This window comes from Gymnoscopelus braueri (assembly GCF_963280865.1).
Source record: "Gymnoscopelus braueri genome assembly, chromosome: 11".
Classification (NCBI taxonomy): Eukaryota; Metazoa; Chordata; class Actinopteri; order Myctophiformes; family Myctophidae; genus Gymnoscopelus; species Gymnoscopelus braueri.
The window spans coordinates 10,713,057-10,732,304 of NC_137613.1; the positions used below are offsets into that span (position 1 = coordinate 10,713,057).

Here is a 19,248-nt window from a genome sequence, read left to right on the forward strand (position 1 = left end):
TTTTCTGCCTTGCCCTTGGTATTTGTACCACCTATTTGATCAACAAGAATGAACAGGATAGTGACTGTCAGTGGGCCCTATTAGGTTCCCAAACTACAGTGAAGTTGAAGGGAGTCCATTATGGAACTAAGAGTGGTGGTCGAGAGTAACTAAACACATTTACTCAAGTACCGTACTTAAAGTACAATTTATATTACTTGAATATTTCCAAAGGGTTAAACTAGGCTACTTTTTCTTTCTACTCCAAATATTTAACTTTTGACTCCACTGCTAAGAGCTTTATTAAGAGCTTTATTTACTTTGCAGAATTAGATTAATACAAAACAAACACTAACTGATACATTGTGTAATGTTTTAGGTTAAGCTATTCAGCAACACATATTTTAACTAGAATTTTCGCAATTCAGGGAAAATTGCAAAGTATGGTTGCGCCGACGCCGGTCACGGGTCGCGGCCGCCGGGACTCGAGGAATACGCTGGGAGGAATACCGTCGGAGGCTGCACCAATTACATTGTCACGTCAGACGTCACTTCTGAGATCACTTGCGTTTCATTTTGAGAGGATTGATCCCCCCCAAAATAATGTTTTTGCATCAAACGGTTACATTTTGCGCATTTATGGTGCCCCCTATGGATCAAAGTCGAAATGCTTTTGGGGATTTGTTGAGTAAACCACCTTTGACATGTGATTCAAATTTGGGATTGACCGGACGTTTCGTTCGTGATTTTTGGCATTTTTGGTAAAACGGGCCCCTCCCACTAACTTTGGAAGCAAATTACGGACGAACCGTGAGGACTATCAAAATGCCGTTTGGATATGTTTATCGCATGGGTCCAGAGATCATGTGTAGAGTTTTTGGTGAAATTTGGATAAAATATGTGGGAGGAGGAGCTAAAGGTGTGTTTTGAAGAAAATGGCGGGAAATCTATCCAGACTCAAATGGGTGTAGCCTATATGGGGAGTTGCGTCATGACCCAAGGAATCTAGGGGTAAAGATTTATTTTATTTTACGACCTCCGGTTCAAAAGTTATGGGCCAAAAGATAAAGTGGGCTGTTATAGCGCCACCATGTGGCCGACTGGTGTATTTTTTTTTTAAATAATTTGGCAATAAACTATGAACCTTCCCTCAAAGTCTTGTAACTCTAGCCCTTACGGTTTCCGAGACAAAATACTTGAATGGGAGTTTTTTCATTTTCCCACTAAAGTGGATGGGGACATTTAATGCACTAATAAATCAATATCAATTAAACTATGTAACCAATCTCTTAGCAAAGTACAAGTGCACGATTCCCGTTGAAGCCGGTCATTTTGACATATAGCACGAAATTGGGGGAAAAAAACTGTGGGAGGAGTAGCGTGCCAAAATAAAGTTTATCTAGGAAGAATAAAGTTTATAGATTACTATTGTCTGGTTGCCACACTAATAAGAATAAAGTGGGAAGTTTACTATAGTCTGGTTGCCCTGTTAGGGCAACCACACTAATTAAATAATCAACTCAGGAAGTTTCATTATGATAACTCTTTTTTAAATGTTGTCATTTTTTCACCTGTCATGTACGTATGGGGAAAATAACAAAATGTGTGATAACCTTGAAAAAGCTGCTCCTGTGGAGAGGTTATCAATCATATATTTATTTACTCGTATTGACCCTATGAACAATTTAATATAGGTATGGTTTTGCCCACTCTTTCGATAATGAAATCTTGTCTGGCTCATCATGGACTAAATCCAGACACTTCCAGTCCAGACGCTGCATGCCATGGCTAGCTGTCTTCAACTGCCCCGTGGTGAGCAACAGCATGTTAGCTCCTTGTTTCTTAACGTTCAACTGTTGTGCTAGCTGTCCATGGGTGCATGTCGCCTTTCCGACGGTTACTAACCCTATACCTAACCCTAACCTTACCATTCCCTAACCACACGCGGAAGCCACTAGTCGGAGTGGTGGGATGTCGGAGTGGAAGGCAGTTCCCGCTGTCCATCTGTGCAGACAACATCTAGTGTAGGTTTTTTATGTGTGTACATGTACTCAAACAAGACCAGGAGACCTGGTTCTGCCAAACCCAGAAGGAACAAATTCCTAGTAGGCAACACACCTACAAACCACTTTATAAGTGAAAAGTATAAATCATTTATAGGCATTGTGTGTGTAGCATTTTGTGTATAGGGGTATTTGGCTGTAGATTTGTGTATAGGCTAGACCAGCAAACCTTCCAGTCTGATTACATTCACCTGTCACTTGTCAGTCAGTGCACAGAATAGGCTCTATGCTCAGCAGCAGCCATATTGTGAAGACATTTACAGGTGTTACTAATGATACTAATGAAGGCTGTTCCATTTAACCCTCTAAGACCCAGTGATCCCTTTTGGAAACAATTATATTTTATAAAGAAAGATGTTTAAATCTTTTTTTTTTCTGTTATTTTTTCACCTCTAAATGCTCATTGGGTCCTATTGTTTAGTCTTACAATGCCATTGGCCAGGATATTTGCATATAAATACCCCCCACAGAGCCAGGAATCATCACAACTTGAAAAATCTCTGTTGGAACAGATCTCTTTTTTCTCTGGAAGATATTCCTCACAAAAACGTAAGTAATATGCCTGTAATATTTTTTTTGTTGAACATTACAATGTCTAGAACATGTACATATGTTATTATTGTGAAATATATGTCCCAAATTAGAAATTAAAGCATGATTCATACTTGTGTCTTTTTGGAATCGTTGGGCCCTCTTGGTTGCAAAAAATACAAGGGCAGGCCTAATGTTCACCTGCTACTGTTCAGCCTTATATATAGTTTTCACAATAGATTTAAACAGTTATATGTGTATTTCCCCCACTTTGCATTACTATATATATATATATATATATATATATATATATATATATATATATATATATATATATATATGAGAGAGAGAAACAGTGAGAGAGAGTAGGCTATATGTGCATTTTTACTTTAATTTCTAATTTCCAATGATATTTGTAACCATTGTTTTAACAGTCAGAACCATACAAGCTGGTTCCTTTGTTCACAAAAACTGAATTGTTTGCTTTGAGCAGTAAGCCTCAGAAAATGTCCACCCAAACTTTCTCTCTCCCCCTAAACAATACATATTCAACCATAGTTTAACCAATATATTCCCTTGTTATTTCTCAGTATGTTTAATTTGCTTTCGATACAACAAGGACAGTGGGACCACTTTGGTACTTGTTGGGGGTTGTGGGGGTTGTTCATTATTCATTCAAGGTGTGGTGGGTACTTAGGGGCAATGGAATGATGCCCACTTAGCGGCAATCATCATCACACAATAGGTTTGCCAGACAGTATTGTATGACTTGTGAAATGTTGTTTGTAAGCACTACTAAATGTACTAATGGTCTTTATTTCATTTCAGAATGCCACAACAACAGAAAGGGCCTCGCTTCTCAGCAAGGGATGTTCTGGATATCGTGATGAACGGAGAGAGTGATGTTGACATAGACATCAATGAGACTGATGAAGAGTCAGATGAAGAGGACTGTGGCATGGGGTCCAAAGAAAACCAACCACCCAGTGAACCACCCAGTGAACCCACTGACCGCCCAGCAGACATTCAGCCGCCCCAACTGACCAAACCCGCTCAGCGCCGTGATTCAAGATATCAGTGGCTGAAAAAGGACTTCATCAGCCCTAATACAGAATTTTCTGGCCCACCTCTGACCTCTGAAGATATGAGTTCTCTCCAAACACCACTGCAGTACTTCCGCCAGTTTGTGTCCAAAGACATGATTGACTCTCTCACAACGAACACAAACATTTACAGCCTTCAAACAAAATGAACATCAGTCAACAAGAAAGTCCAAAAGAAATTGAGCAAATGTTGGGGATGTATCTGAGAATGGGCCTTTCTCCAATGAATGGATGCCGGATGTACTGGGAAGCAGACACACGAAACACGGCTGTAGCTGATGTGATGCCACGCAACCGATTTCAGTCTTTGTTGACCTCGTTACATCTGGTTGACAACTTGACCGTGCCAGAGAAGGACAAGAAGGACAAACTCTGGAAACTCCGACCATGGCTGGATTTGTTCAGAGAGAAGTGCCTACAGGTTTCTTTACTACATATATTGTACAGATTTTTATTTTGTTGTTCATTAAAAATATGGCTTATTGGTGTTATTATTCATAATGTATACTGTTCTGAGGCCAAATATTATTAATAATTGATCTGAGGCCAAATAATAAACCATATAAATGAATCCTTAAGTTGTTTTAGTGAAGTAATTACACATTTGCCATGTTATCCTTAAAAATGGCCTTAAAAACATTTGCATAAAAACTTACCAAAACATAAAAAATAAAAAAAACATTATATTTTCCTCTCCTAAGTACTCCTACAAGACCATCTGAAAGTTTTTTTTTTTTTTTTTTGCAAGTAGAAATATATCCGGGTCTTACAGGGTTAAGGCAGGTACACACTGCAGGACCTTAAAGTGGTCGGGGGATCATCTGATCGTTAAGCATTACACACTGCAGGAGTTTATTTCTTGAAATCGGCTGTCGTGGTTTTCACACTATAGATTGATCCCCGACCAGGGATTACACACTGTAGGATAGTTCACTAGGATGCTATCTCCAGAGTCAGACCCAATACATACATTTGTGTTTATTCCAATTCATTTTAATCGACGTATCCCGTGATATGCCTCTCCCCCCCCTCACTCTCTCTCTCTGGGTACAGCCACACATGTCCGTACAACGGCGTGCAACGGCAACGGTACACTACGTGACGGTAGCCCCGTCCACTCCCATGTTAACCCGTTCCGTTTTTTTACTTAACATGGGAGTGGATGGGACTTCCGGCGTCCGGGCGTACAGTTGCACGCTAGCGTACGGAAATGTGTGGCTGTACCCTCTCTCGCACATTGCCATGTCCGCTTATTATAAGCGACTTTGGGATTGTTTTTCTGTAAAGTTGCTTGAAAGTGTACTGTAGTTGTTTTTTGGCCTTGTTTCCTAATGTTGTTTGAACCAGTTGTTCTCAAACATTTTCATGGCAAGGACCCCCAAATTAATATTTGTCCGCAGAGGCGCAGACCTCCCCCTTCTGAAAATATGTTGTGCCATAGACCCCCATACAAGACCTGTGTGGATTTGGAAAATATTCCACAATCCCCCCCCCCCATGTCTTCTTTAAAAATAGCCTATCTACAACGTGAGCTTGTAGATCGTCTATTTTCAAGTATCCAATGTATTTGTATATAGGCTTAAAGTGCTCATAGTTGGGCTTGTTTCACAAACCTGGTTGCTTATTTCTCTCGCAAAATCTGGCAACACTCAGACAACGACACACACACACACACACACACACACACACACACACACAGATCGCTTGCTCTCTCTCTCTCTCTCCCTCTCTCTCTCTCTCTGTGCAATAGTCTCAAATAAACAGCCCCCCTGGCCCCTTCCATCACGCTCGCTCACTCTCATTCTGTTTTATAATAATGTTTAACTTAATACAGGACTGGACGGTAACTATGCTGGGGATCTGTTTGTTGTGGTCAGGTCCACCGACCTTCCATAGCCGCGGTGGCTGTAATGTGCTCTCATTGGCTGTAGCGTATATCTCCTCGCAAGGTGGTCGCAGCTCCTTTCATATTGTATGATATTGTCTGCTGTCCTGTCTGGGACAGAGCTGAATATCTAACAGGGTAGTTATCTGAAAACGGTCGGAAAGCCATCGCAGAGCGGATGACAGCATTATCGGACCAAATATCCTGCAGTGTGTACCTGCCTTAAAGGACAACTTTGTTTTTTTACAACCAAGGTTTATGTTTTAGATTGTAATTAAAGTAAATAAAAGATGTGTTAAAATTTTAAAATGTACTGCTTTCTATAGTTTTAGCAATTTTCGCGATCTTTTTTACAGTGGGCGGGGGCATTCTGTCCGGTGGCTAAATATGTCTTTTTTTACACAATGACCCAGCGTTTTCTTCATTATTATTTACAGTAGCTCTTCTGGCCCCCAATAACTCACATCTGGCCATCAAAGACCACAGGACCTTTTTTATTGTGTAAAAAAGGCATATTTAGCCACCGGACAGAATGCCCCCGCCCACTGTAAAAAATATCGCAAAAATTACTAAAACTATAGAAAGCAGTAAATGAAAAAAAGATATCACTCATCTTTTATTTACTTTAATTACAAGCTAAAATATAAACCTTGGTTGTAAAAAAACAAAGTTGTCCTTTAAGGGCAGGTACACACTGCAGGATATTAGGTCCGATATTGCTGTCACCGAATTTTTTTGGCGCTCGCCGACAACAGTATCATCATACAGTATGAAACGGTCTGCGAGGAGATCCACGCTACAGCCAATGAGAGCACATTACAGTAACCGTGGCTAGGGGAGCGTCGCTGGATCTGACCACAACAAACAGTCCCTACCGCAATATTACCGTCCAGTCCTGTATTAAGTTAACATTATAAAACAAAATGAGAAAGTGAGCGAGCCTGGTGGGCTGTTTATTTTAGAGGAATTGTACAGAGAGAGAGAGAGACAGCGACAGAGAGCGAGCTCTGAGTGTGTGTGTGTGTGTGTGTGTGTGTGTGTGTGTGTGTGTGTCTTTGAGTGCAGCATGTGTGTGACACACGCTGTGTCTGAACAGCGTTGCCAGATGTTACGAGAGAAATAAGCAACCAGGTCTATGAAAACAAGCCCAAGAAAAGGCCACTTGAGCACTTTAAACCTATTTACAAATACATTGGATATTTTAAAATAGCCGATCTACAAGCTCACAACGCATCGCAGCTATTTTCAAAGAAAAATCTTGAGAAAATTGTGGAATATTTTCCAAATCCACACAGATCTTGTATGGGGGTCTATGGCACAACATATTTTCAGAAGGGGAGGTCTGTGCCTCTGCGGACAATTCATTATTATTATTGATTTGGGGGTCCTTGCCAAATGTTTGAGAACAACTGGTTCAAACAACATTAGGAAACAAGGCCAAAAAAAGCAACTACACTTTCAAGCAACTTTACAGAAAAACAATCCCAAAGTCGCTTATAATAAGCGGACATGGCAACTGCTTCAGCGCACTTGACGTGCGAGAGAGAGAGAGAGAGAGAGAGAGAGGCATATCACGGGATACGTCGATTAAAATGAATTGGAATAAACACAAATGTATGTATTGGGTCTGACTCTGGAGATAGCATCTTAGTGAACTATCCTACAGTGTGTAATCCCTGGTCGGGGATCAATCCATAGGGTGAAAAAAACACAACGATATATGACAGCCGATTTCAAGAAATAAACTCCTGCAGTGTGTAATGCTTAGATCAGACGACTCCCCGACCACTTTAAGGTCCTGCAGTGTGTAGCGTAGCACAGTGGTTCTCAGATTTCCCACGACCCCCATAACTCTGAGAGTGTACAAATGGAACCAAATGGACCCTTACCAAATGGTCCATTTGGTTCCATTTGTACACTCTCAGAGTTACACACTCGTAAGGGGCCATTTGGAAACCCCTTAAGGAACCATGAGGACCCAAATTTTACCTCAGAGTACCTGAGAAATATATTTCACATGGGTGATACTGAAACATATGTTAAGGCACTAATCATTAAGGGATATTCATGAATGCAGCTCAGTGGTGGAAAGTAACTAATGTACTCAATTTTGAGGTATTTTTTACTTTCTTCAGTAGGCCTATATTACAATGTTCAATACTTTTATTTCTACCCCACTACATCTCAGAGGCAAACACTGTAGGCCTTTTACTTCACTACAATTATATGAAAACTTGATATATATTTCAGCTATTTGAAAATAGCTGATCCACAAGCTCGTAGAGCTTGTAGATCTGCTATTTTCAAAATATTTTTTTTATACATTTTGGAGTGGACTTGGGACACAATGAGTAGGCCTACTTTCTACTTTTGGTACTTGAAGTATATTTAGATGCCAATACTTTTGTACTTTTACTCAAGCACATTTTGAATAACGTACTTTTACCTGTAACAGAGTATATGTCTACATTGCAGTATTGACACTTTTACTGAGTAAAACATATGAGTACTTCTTCCATCACTGATACAGCTGCACTTTCCACAACCCCAAGCGATTGATCAGGATTTATTTTTAATGCTTGGTTGTCTTCTGCCATCTAGTGGACATAGACAAGTAGTGCATGTGTGTGCTGGAACACATGCATATTGATCACACAGCATCGTTCGTTTTGACTTTTTTTGCTGTATTGCTTTACGAATCTGTTTACGATTTTTGCTGCATTTGTACAGCATTTTGAGCTGCATTTTGATGTATGAAAAGTGCTATAAAGCTCATTATCATTATCATCAGTGGTGGAAAGTACTTTACTGGAGTATTTCCAATTTTAAATAATTTTACTTCTACTCCACTAGCCTACATCTCAGAGACAAATATAGCACTTTTACACCACTACAATTATTTGAAAACCTTTAGTTACTTTGTAGATTTATACATTAACCACTTCAGCTCTAATTAAACTTTGGCTATTGGAAAACAGCCGATACAAGCTCACAATGTTTTGTGAGCTTGTAGATCTACTATTTTCTATATACATTTTGCCTATTTTCAAAATATATATATATATATTTTTGACATTTGAAAACTTGTGAAATATGGGACACTCTGCATAATGAGTACTTTCTACTTTTGGTACAATAAGTACATTTTGATGCCAATACTTTTGTACTTTTACTCAATTACATTTTGAATTCCAATCTTTTACTTGTAACAGCTGTGTTTCTACATTGCAGTAGTGATACTTTTACTTAATACTAAGTAAAGAATGTGAGTACTTTTTCCACCACTGCGAATAGGAACGTTTGTTGCGTGTGGCCAGTGTTGCAGCTACACTCCCATTTACGGTAACACCACCACATCGTCAACATCCAAGATGGCGGCGCCCGTGAGGATCCAGACCCATCATGTGTCATGTTGTGCCAACAGAACCCCTCACGTCCTGTCCTGGGGTCGTGGAGGCCTCATGGCTTTTGGGTACGGTGTCACTCTGTGGCTCTGTACGACCCGCAGGTAACAGGAAATTATTAAATATTAATATAAAGATCATAATAAACATGAAACAGTCAGCAGACTGCCTCCATGCTGTCTGACAGTCTCTCTCTCTCTGCCTCTCTCTCTCCCCCCTCTCTCTCTCTCTCTCTGCCTCTCTGCCTCTCTCTCTCTGTCTCTCTCGCTCTCTCTCTCCCCCCTCTCTCTCTCTCTCTCCCCTCTCTTTCTCTCTCCCCCTCTCTCCTCTTCTCTCTCTCTCTCCCCCTCTCTTTCTCTCTCCCCCTCTCTCTCTCCTTCTCTCTCTCTCCCCTCTCTTTCTCTCCCCCTCTCTCTCTTTTCTCTCTCTCTCTGTCTCTCTCTCTCTGTCTCTCTCTCTCTGGTCTCTCCTCTCTCCTCTCTCCTCTCCCCTTCTCTCTCTCTGTCTCTCTCTGTCTCTCTCTCTCTCTCTCTGTCTCTCTCTCTCCCCCCTCTCTCTCTCTCTCTCTCTCTCTCTCTCTCTCTCTCTCTCTCCTCTCTATCTCTCTCTCTCTCTCTCTCTCTCCTCCTCTCCTCTCCCCCCTCTCTCTCTCTCTCTTTCTCTCTTCTGTGGCATCTTCAAGTTCCTTGGGTTTTAAGAACAGTGGGCACTATAAGGAAGAGTGGGCACTACTCTAATTAGCAGATGTACAAGCTCAAACTGTGGCGCAAAGCACCACAGTTTTGAGCTTGACGATCTGCTACTTTTGTTATTTTGAATCCTGAAAAGTACCAGTTGGACACATGAGGTTTCCACCCGACAGAGACGATATGTAATTATATCACAGCCATTCTAGGGCTATGCGGCATCAACGCTGCCTTTCTGGTTAAACACTTTCAACCTGGGCGCACATATTTTGGGAATGTCATTATACAACTTGTAATATTATGTATAAACATTTTTTGAATGCGAAATAGCTCGTACCGCTGCTATTGTGCTCGCGCGACACCGTCGTGCAACACAAAGTGTATAGGGCAGGGGTCTTCAACAGGGGGTCCGGGAGCCCTTGGGGGTCCTCAGAGTTACTACAGGGGGGTCCGCCAAATCTTTGTGTGATATGATTTCTTTTTTTTTTACATAAGCCACTTGAACCTTAGCATCCCTTTTTCTGAGGGGAACTTTAGCCAAAAAATAGCAGATCTACAAGCTCACAACGCCTCGCTCTGAGAGCTTGTAGATCTGCTATTTTTTGCCAAAGAGGTGTTTGGTGTAGAGGGGGAAAAAAAGAGCCGACCAAGTAAACACATTTTTTTTAATCTGAAACACAATTTTATACAATATAGAGTAGTGGGTCCCTGCTTCATCTCTCTCTCAGCTAGGGGGTCCTTGGCCTGAAAACGTTGAAGACCCCTAGTAAAGGGCTCACGTACTGTAAGTAGTTAGCATCAATATGTTTACCACATCATTTCTGTCCTAGGAGAGAACGGTCGTGGCTGTTCTGAACGGACACACGGGCAGAGTGAATGCAGTCCAATGGGTGCACAGACAAGACTGTGGTGAGTGGGGGGGGGGGGGGGGGGGGGCGGGGGGCGATGGCCTAGTGCAGTGGTTCCCAAACAGACATTTTATGTGTCCCTGTGAACCAGTGAAATCGCATCGCGACTCGTTGTGAGCTTGTAGATCGGCTGTCTTCACTAATTCTTAAAAGTTTTCTTTTCTTGTTTATGGATTTATTTTTTATTTTTCATGAAATTATTTTTTAAAGACGTTGGAATTAGTTGTTTTTTTTAATCAAGAAAAAAAAAAATTTAGAAAATATTTTGAAACATATTATAGTCTTGAATGCAGCCTGACACACTCCGTCTCTCTCTCTCTCCCTGTTTCCTGTCACTCTATCACTGTACTGAATGAAGTGAGAAAAGACCCAAAAATATATATTTTTAAATAAATAAAAACACATGGGGTGTGGAACTTGTGGGTGGCAATAGAGAGTAGATACTAGTCTCCACCAGTGTGTTTCTGGAATCTTTAGTGACGATCGGATGTAGTCGACTACTACGACTTTCGTGCAAGGAAGTTAGAGGCTAGCCACCTCTAAGTTGCATTTTCCCTCCCATTGACTGCCCAGTCCCATCTGATTGTATTAAACGACGATAAACTCACCAATATTGTACCTGTACGGGCAGCTTTAACCAGCTCAGCGGCCTTGTGGTTAGAGTGACCGCTCTGAGATCGGGAGGTCTGGGTTCGATTCCCCGGCCGGTTCCTACCAAAGACCATAAAAATGGGACCCAATTACTCCCTGCTTGGGAAGTGTTCGAATTAATTTCTTTTGGACTCTACCCTCTACTACTCCATGGGTCTAGGACTCTAGGTCAGGGGTCTTCAACAGGGGGTCCGGGACCCCTAGGGGGTCCTCAGAGTTACTTCAGGGGGTCCACCAAATCATTGTGTGATAGGAACTTAGTTTTTACATTAACCACTTGAACCCTAGCATCCCAATCCCAATTCAGGGCACTTAAGGACTCAAGGACAACTTAACTCTCTCAGTGCCAAGCCCTGAGTTATCCCGAGTTTTAGGGTTTTGAAAAAAGTGTTCAGAACCCAAGATATCATTATCTGAAGATTTGCAGCTCCATCCACTCTTTGTTTAACCTATAACTGAAAAAGGCTGTATCTCGCTTCCTAAGCACTTTTTTTTTACTTTGAAAAAAAAAAGAAAAAAGTTGCACAGTTCGCAATAATTTCTTTATTTCATTGGCACTGAGAGAGTTAAGCCGAAAATAGCAGATCTACAAGCTCACAACGCCTTGCGCTGCGAGGCGTTGTGAGCTTGTAGATCGGCTCATTTTTGGCAAAGAGAGGGGGGAAAAAGAGCAGACTAAGTACAGAAGTATCGACAGTTTAAGTGGTTAAATGTCTGAAAATGCACAGTAACATGAATCCAACATCTATGAAAAAGCTTTTATCTGCAACACGATTTTTATGCAATATATGGTGGGGGTCCCTGCTTCATCTAGAGAGGGGGTCCTTGGAGTTGAAACGTTGAAGACCCCTGCTCTAGGTTATCAAATCTCTAAAGTATGCTGCGTTATAATTATTTCGATTGAATTACACCAGTATGCAGGTTTGTTGTTATCTGTCACTACGGAATCCAAAGCTGCTCTAATCTTGTTGTGTTTTAACTCTCAGGTCCAGAGAGTCACCTTGTGTCTGGAGGTTCGGAACAATCGCCTGATCGTCTGGGAGGCTGCAAATGGAAAAGTACGACATACATGAACCCATTTAGACCTGTTACACCTATACGTTGTTATTACCTTTCAAGCTGGGAACGCTTCTGTGTAGGGGTGTGCCGATACACTAATTTCACGAAACGATACGATACAATATTGGGCTCACAACTTCGATACGATACGATACGCACTTTTTATTATGAAAATATATGGGGGAGAAAAAAAGCAAATGCAAACAAATAATTCTGTTTTTGCATTATTCAGACATGCAAACTTACAGCTTTTCAGATTCAGTTTTGAATCCTAATAGGGCAATAGTGTGACACCTGACCCGAAAAAAAAAACCATGTTGTCACCCTTTTCACGTCGGGGCTGTTAGCATGCCTGATTATTATTATTGTAAAAAAAAAAAAAAAAATTCAAAACGATATTTTTTTTCCCCAAAACGATACATATCGTCACGAAAACGTATCGCGATATATCGCGGGACGATATATCGGCACACCCCTACCTCTGTGTCATTTTAGTTGTTGCTATTTATCACTGTTGTTCACCCAAAAAATGACTTATTTTCTATCAATTGCACACCCCATGAAGCCTTGAATTCATGGATTTATTTTTGTTTTTGTGCCATTCCTAAGCCAATAATTTGATGACCGGGTGTGTATCCAGTAGGAGACACAAATAATCTACTTTGTGTCTCCTACGGATACATGGGAACTACTACGGGAATCAAATTATTGGCTTAGGAATGCCATGGATTCAAGGCTTCATGGGGGTGTGCAATTGATAGAAAATAAGTACCTTTTTTGGGTGAACTACTATTTTAAGGGCATTTTTCATACAGGTGTCCTATAACATTTTGTATTCTTTTCTAATCCAGTTCAGCCAGTCAGTGGAGTGTGTTGGTCACACTGGTCCGGTGTGTGCTGTGGATGCCATCCCCCTGGGGGACCCCAACGTACCCCTGGGGGACCCCAAGGTCCTGGTGGCCTCCGCTGCGTCCGACTCCACGGTCAGACTCTGGCTCTGTGACCGAACCAAAGGTAACGCCGGCCAGTCTCGCTCCATTGATCATTGGAATGTCCTGTTTATTTTACTGTACTTTTACTTCTACTCTTTTACATCTCAGAGGCAAATATTATACTTTTACTCCACTACCATTATTTGACAACTTTAGTTACTATGTAGATTTTGATTATTATTACAAAACTTTCATTAGTCACTTTGGCCCGGCTATATACTACATTTCGGCCATTTGAAAATAGCCGATCTACAAGCTCACATTGTGTCGCGATGCGACACATTGTGGGCTTGTAGATCTGCTATTTTCTAAAGATTTGTATACATTTTATATATTTGAAAACTTGTGAAATGGGACTTTATGCATAAACATTTTTTTGGGGGGCTTTTTATGCCTTTATTTAGAAAGGGATAGTAGGCTGACAGGAAATGGGGAGCGAGATGGGGGGGGGGGTGACACGCAGCAAAGGTCGTCGGGAACGGGAGTCGAACCCGCGACACGGTGTCAGGCTGGCACTGCAGCCTAGGGTGCCTGGACCGTCACGCCACGGCCCAGGCCATAATGAGTACTTTTAAAGGGCAAGACCACTTTGGTAGAGGTTTGGGTTGTGTAGTTACCTTGCCATGATGTAACTCCAAAGGTGGGCAAGAAATAAAAAATAATTGCTCCATTGATTAGAAATTGATAATTCAAAATATGCTCCTCATTGACTTACATTGTGCGGTAAAACAGCTCTCAAAGTCACCCTTTTAGCACATAAATGAACCCAAACAAAGCTGATTCAGGCAATATAGAACATCACCAAACCTAGTACTGTTTGTTTTTTTAATAAAAACGTCAACTTCCTGTTGATTTTACTATTTGAAGATCTGGATCCGGATCCGTGGATCCAGTCCAGGTTTTCTACTTATTAAAAATGGCAAAATCAACAGGAAGTTGACATTTTTATAAAAAAAAACAGTACTGGGTTTGGTGATGTTATATATTGCCTGAATCAACTTTGTTTGCGTTCGTTTATGTGCTAAAAGAGTGACTTTGAGAGCTGTTTTACCGCACAATGTAAGTCAATGAGGAGCATATTTTGAATTATCAATTTCTAATCAATGGAGCAATAATTTTTTATTTCTTGCCCACCTTTGGAGTTACATCATGGCAAGGTAACTACACAACCCAAACCTCTACCAAAGTGGTCTTGCCCTTTAAGTATATTTTGATGCCAACACCTTTTGTGCTTTTACTCAGGTAAATTTTTATCACTGGACTTTAACTTGTAACAGAGTATTTCTATGTTACAGTATTGACACTTTTACTTATACTGTATAACATGTGAGTACCTTTTCCACCACTGCTGTTGCACCCTACTGACCCACCTGCCAGTGAGGAGCCCCCACCAGGCTCCTTCCGCCACTAACACTCCCTGCCGCAGGGAACTCCACATTTTGGTGGCAGTGTAGTACAGGGGTGGGCATGGAGAGGGCCACTACATTTCCACACTCACTCCAGGGGGCCACATTGAATATACTGTTGGGCCATTCTATGTCACACAAAAGTAGCAAAAGTAGCAGATCTACAAGCTCAAAACGCGTCGCAGTGCGACGCGTTTTGAGCTTGTAGATCTGCTGTTTTTGCTACTTTTGTGTTATTTGGAATCCTTAAAAGTATTTTTTAAATTTTATTTCAAATGCATTTAGTTATATTTATGTGAACTTTATGAACTTAAATACAAATACATCGGACATAAAAAAGACTAATATAGACTGAAGAAATTAAAGCAGGTCATGTTTGCATTGTTTGGAATTGTAACTGAATTGGAATTGTAGCTGAAATCAATAATATATCAGTATTCTGATATTAACCTGCGGGCCGCATTAAGTGAAGGCGGGGGGCCGCATGTGGCCCCCGGCCCGCCAGTTGCCCATGTATGGTGTAGTAGAATGAGAATTTTCCCATGTTTGTTCTAAATTTTGGTGGTATATACCACATCATGGTCACCAGTGGTGCATTTCTTTTTTTTAATAAAGGTGGGCGCACACTTGATGCAATTTATTAAGACATTAAAAAAAAAAAAAATTAATTAAGAATAAATTCAGTATTGATTGCAAAAAAATAAATAAAAAAAATGTCAACAGGAACCGTTGACAGAGCCGTGTACTTTTTGTAGGACTCCAGGGACACGTAATCACATTTGTCAATGTTTATGTAGCTTAACCCTTTAAGACCGGGAAAGCATCGTTTGTGTCATTTTAATATTTTCTTTGGCTATTCAAAAATAGCAGATGTACAAGCTCATAGCGCGGCACCGAGTGCTTTAAATCGTGAAAATGTGTGCAAATCTTTGAGTATTATAGTTTTTAAAGTGAACACTTGTAACTCAAAATCTTTGCTTCTGGGGGGGGGGTCCCTGGAACAACATATTTTGAGATGGGGGGTCCGCGGCCAAATACATATAATTTTGGGGGTCCTTGACGTGAAAAGGTTTGAGAACATACGTTAAAAAAAACAAAACTGTTAGGATTTAAAAGACATTCGTAGAATCCCCAAAAGCTGTTACAAAAATAATTCAAACTAAAGATTTGCACACATTTTCACGATTTCCCCCCAAAGAATAGCAGATCTACAAGCTCATAGCGCGGCGGCACTATTTTTTGTATAGCTAAAGAAATCTAAAAATGACACAGAAGCGTTCCCGGCCTTAATGGGTTAACCTATTAAGACCTGAGGCCGATAAAAAAAAAAAAAAAAGTCTTCTAAATCCTAACAGTTTTCTGAAAAAAAACATATGTTGCTATATCAGTGGTTCTAAAAAAAAATCGTGTCAAGGACCCCCAAAATTACATGTATTTGACCCCCCATTTCAAAATATTTTGTTCCAGGGACCCCCCAGAAGAGAATATTTGAGTTAAAAATGTTCGCTTTAAAAAAAATAAAATGTATTCAAAGATTTGCAAAGATTTTCACGAAAATAAAAGCTCATAGCGCGGCACGAAGTGACGCGCTATGAGCTTGTAGATCTGCTATTTTTTTAATAGCCAACGCATAAAACACGTGGTTACAATGATTGTGACGCTATATTAACTACTTTTGCTGGGGACCCGCTGGTACCCCTCCCAAGGACCCCTTGGGGGTCCCCGAACCGCACTTTGAGAACCAATGTGCCATATATACATATATATGTATATATGTATATATGTATATATGTAGCTAAAATCTAAAATGACACAGATGCTTTCCCGGTTTTAATGGGCTAACAAATGTGTAGTGACAGGATTGCAACGACTATGGAGGTGTTCATTTCGCGGCTGCTTGAATATAGTATTTCTTTCCGGAAACACCCTTAACTGTGCCGCCACAACAGCTGAGGTCATGGAGACCATTTTCAGCAGCATTTTAAAGAACCCGTCACCACTAGTGACAGCTCTGCATTTTAAAATTGCCTGTCACCTCTCTGTCACTACAGATGCACCTTGATGCTATATGACAGTGTTTGTGTGTGTGTGTGCGTGTGTGTGTGCGTGAATTGAATGCTTATGCAGCCCTGGACATAACCTTGAGATGTTTTTGTTTTGGATGAATGCTGTCACAGGGTATATATATAGAATATCGTTGCTGTTTGGCAGAAACCTCTTATATCCATATTTGAACCCTTTTTCGTAAATTAATGCCCGACTTGATCACACTACAGTTGTGTCACACAAAAGCATCCGAAGTAGCAGATCTACAAGCTCGAAACGCGGCGCGAAGCGACGCGTTTTGTGCTTGTCGATCTGCTACTTAATCAATTTTTGAATTTTGAACAGTAACAGTTTTGGCATATGAGGTTTCCACCCGACAGAGACGATATACTGTGCATATATTAGACAGAATGCTCCGTACTGCTGTTGTCATTTGGGAACAAATCCACAATAGGCCCTCGACTTCGCTCAAACAGGACTTAATGCAATTACCACGGAGGCTGTTAATACATGAACACTGGCCGCAGAGGCGTTTTAGCATAATTTCGTCTTTACTATGCGGCTAGATTACTCATTGCGTATTACAGAAGGCTAATTCCGTGCGTGTCTGTGTGTGTGTGTGTGTCTGTGTGTGTGTGTGTGTGTGTGACCAAATGTCCCCACAAGCTATAGTAGAATTTGAGAATTAGACATCGTGAGCCATTTTCCTTTTAGATTTACAGTTTACGATTAGAAAACAATTTCAGGTCTGAGTTTTTGTGTTAGGATTAGACATTTAGGGGTCAGGTTTAGGGGTTTAGAGTTTTCCCTATTAAATACTTTGTTGTGTGGCGATATCACACACACCGAAAAGCTCACCACCGACGCGCTGTGAGCTTGTAGATCTTTTTTTTTTCAATAATTTGTTTTGTGGGTATTGTTCGGCAATTTTCAATGCTTTCCTAAAACGTGGATGTCCTCATAAGCATAGTAAAAACAAACGTGTGTGTGTGTCTGTGTGTTTGTATTACTATACTCGTGAAAAGCAAGGGTTCCCAAACTTCCCAGGCCGTGACCCCCCAAAATAATAAGGAACTGGGACCCCCCACAACCCTGACAAGCACTTGAAATTGTAGGCATTACATTTAGTTGACTCAGTTCCACAGATAAATGGAATTACAAGCCAAACTAGGCGTTGTGAGCTTGTAGATCGGTTATTTTCACAATGTTTGCCTCTTATGTAATATTTGACAATTTGGCCAATTTGGTATTGAAAAAGTCTTAATTTGTTTGTAACATTGTAACTTTATAAATGTGCAGATACCCTGTATACATTTATACAGTGAGTTGGTTTGTTTACTGTTTAGTGAGAAAACAATGGTGAACATTTAGCTAATCATCTGGGGACCCCCCAAAAATAATTTGGGGACCCCCAGTTTGGGAACCACTGCCCAAAAGTATAGTATAGTTAGAGACGTTGTGAGGACCATTTTCTGGTCGTCACCATAGACCGTAGCAAATGGATGGACAAAGTGAACAAATATTTTTAGAGACACATTTACAATTACAAAAAGAGACTCAGGTTGGGTTTCGGTATAGGATTAGACATTTCGAAATGAGGGTTTAGGAATTCGAGATAGAGTTACGCCCGATTCACACTTTGTCGCGCTCTGGTGTCGTCGATCTGTGAGCTTGTAGATCTGCTATTTTCCGGCTCTAGGCTTATGGTTAAATTGGCAATTTTTCTTTACAAATGGTATTCATAAAATCACTGACTTAAATTGTTGATGTCCTCATAAGTATAGTAATACGCCAACGTGTGTGTGTGTGTGTGTGTGCGTGTGCGTGCGCGTGCGTGCTCCTCCTCAGCCGAGTGCCTCCACACCCTCTCGTTTGGCGGGGGCTTCGTGATGGATGTGTCCCTGTCTCTGTTGCCAGGCAGCGGAGGAGGAAGAGGTAAGAAACCCTGGCTGAGCCCCGCCGTTCGTTCGTTGTCGTTCGTTCGCTGCACAACAGACGCCGTTTCTGAGACACCCCCCCCCCTCCCCTCCACCCACCCACCCATCCATCCATCCATCCACCCACTCTCACATGTCATCCGTCACAATTTGCGGCGCTTCCTTAGTGCCTGTACCCCGACACCACACCACACCACACACACACTCATGTCATATTCAAAATGCAATCTGCAGCCTTGGAAGAGAAGTGTCTCGTGTCGTTTCGCCTCTTTTGCGAACTCGTTTTTACACACAAACCCTGTCCTCTGTTTGATGTTTTGCCTTGAGCCCCCCCCCCCCCCCCCTCTCCCCTCCCTCCCTCCCATCTCTTCTCTTCCTCCTCATTGTTATGGCTGTATAGGGGGAGGGGGGGGGGGGGGATATATTTTTGGTGTAACGTTTGTGTTTTTTTTTCTCGTAAATTAGCTCATTGACTGCCAGAAATAAAACGTAGTTTGCTAAGTCACTGCCAGCGATGTTTTCACTAACCTTTGAGAAATCAAAAGGTTAAGTGAAAATCATGAGGGTGGGGGGGGGGGGGGGGCCGTAGTTGTGGGCA

General features: G+C 41.3%; 1 protein-coding gene across 1 annotated transcript in view; it reads left to right on the top strand.

The window, feature by feature from the left end:
- Window positions 1-8,932: 8,932 nt before the first annotated feature.
- Window positions 8,933-19,248, top strand: part of elp2 (elongator acetyltransferase complex subunit 2) — a gene marked incomplete at its 5' end in the record, with an annotated part of 113,770 nt that continues 103,454 nt past the window's right edge. Inside the window, 7 exon segments of the mRNA XM_080443330.1 lie at window positions 8,933-9,034; window positions 9,037-9,069; window positions 10,482-10,560; window positions 12,197-12,231; window positions 12,233-12,268; window positions 13,121-13,283; window positions 18,562-18,648. Coding sequence (XP_080299456.1) covers window positions 8,933-9,034; window positions 9,037-9,069; window positions 10,482-10,560; window positions 12,197-12,231; window positions 12,233-12,268; window positions 13,121-13,283; window positions 18,562-18,648 — 535 coding nt within the window.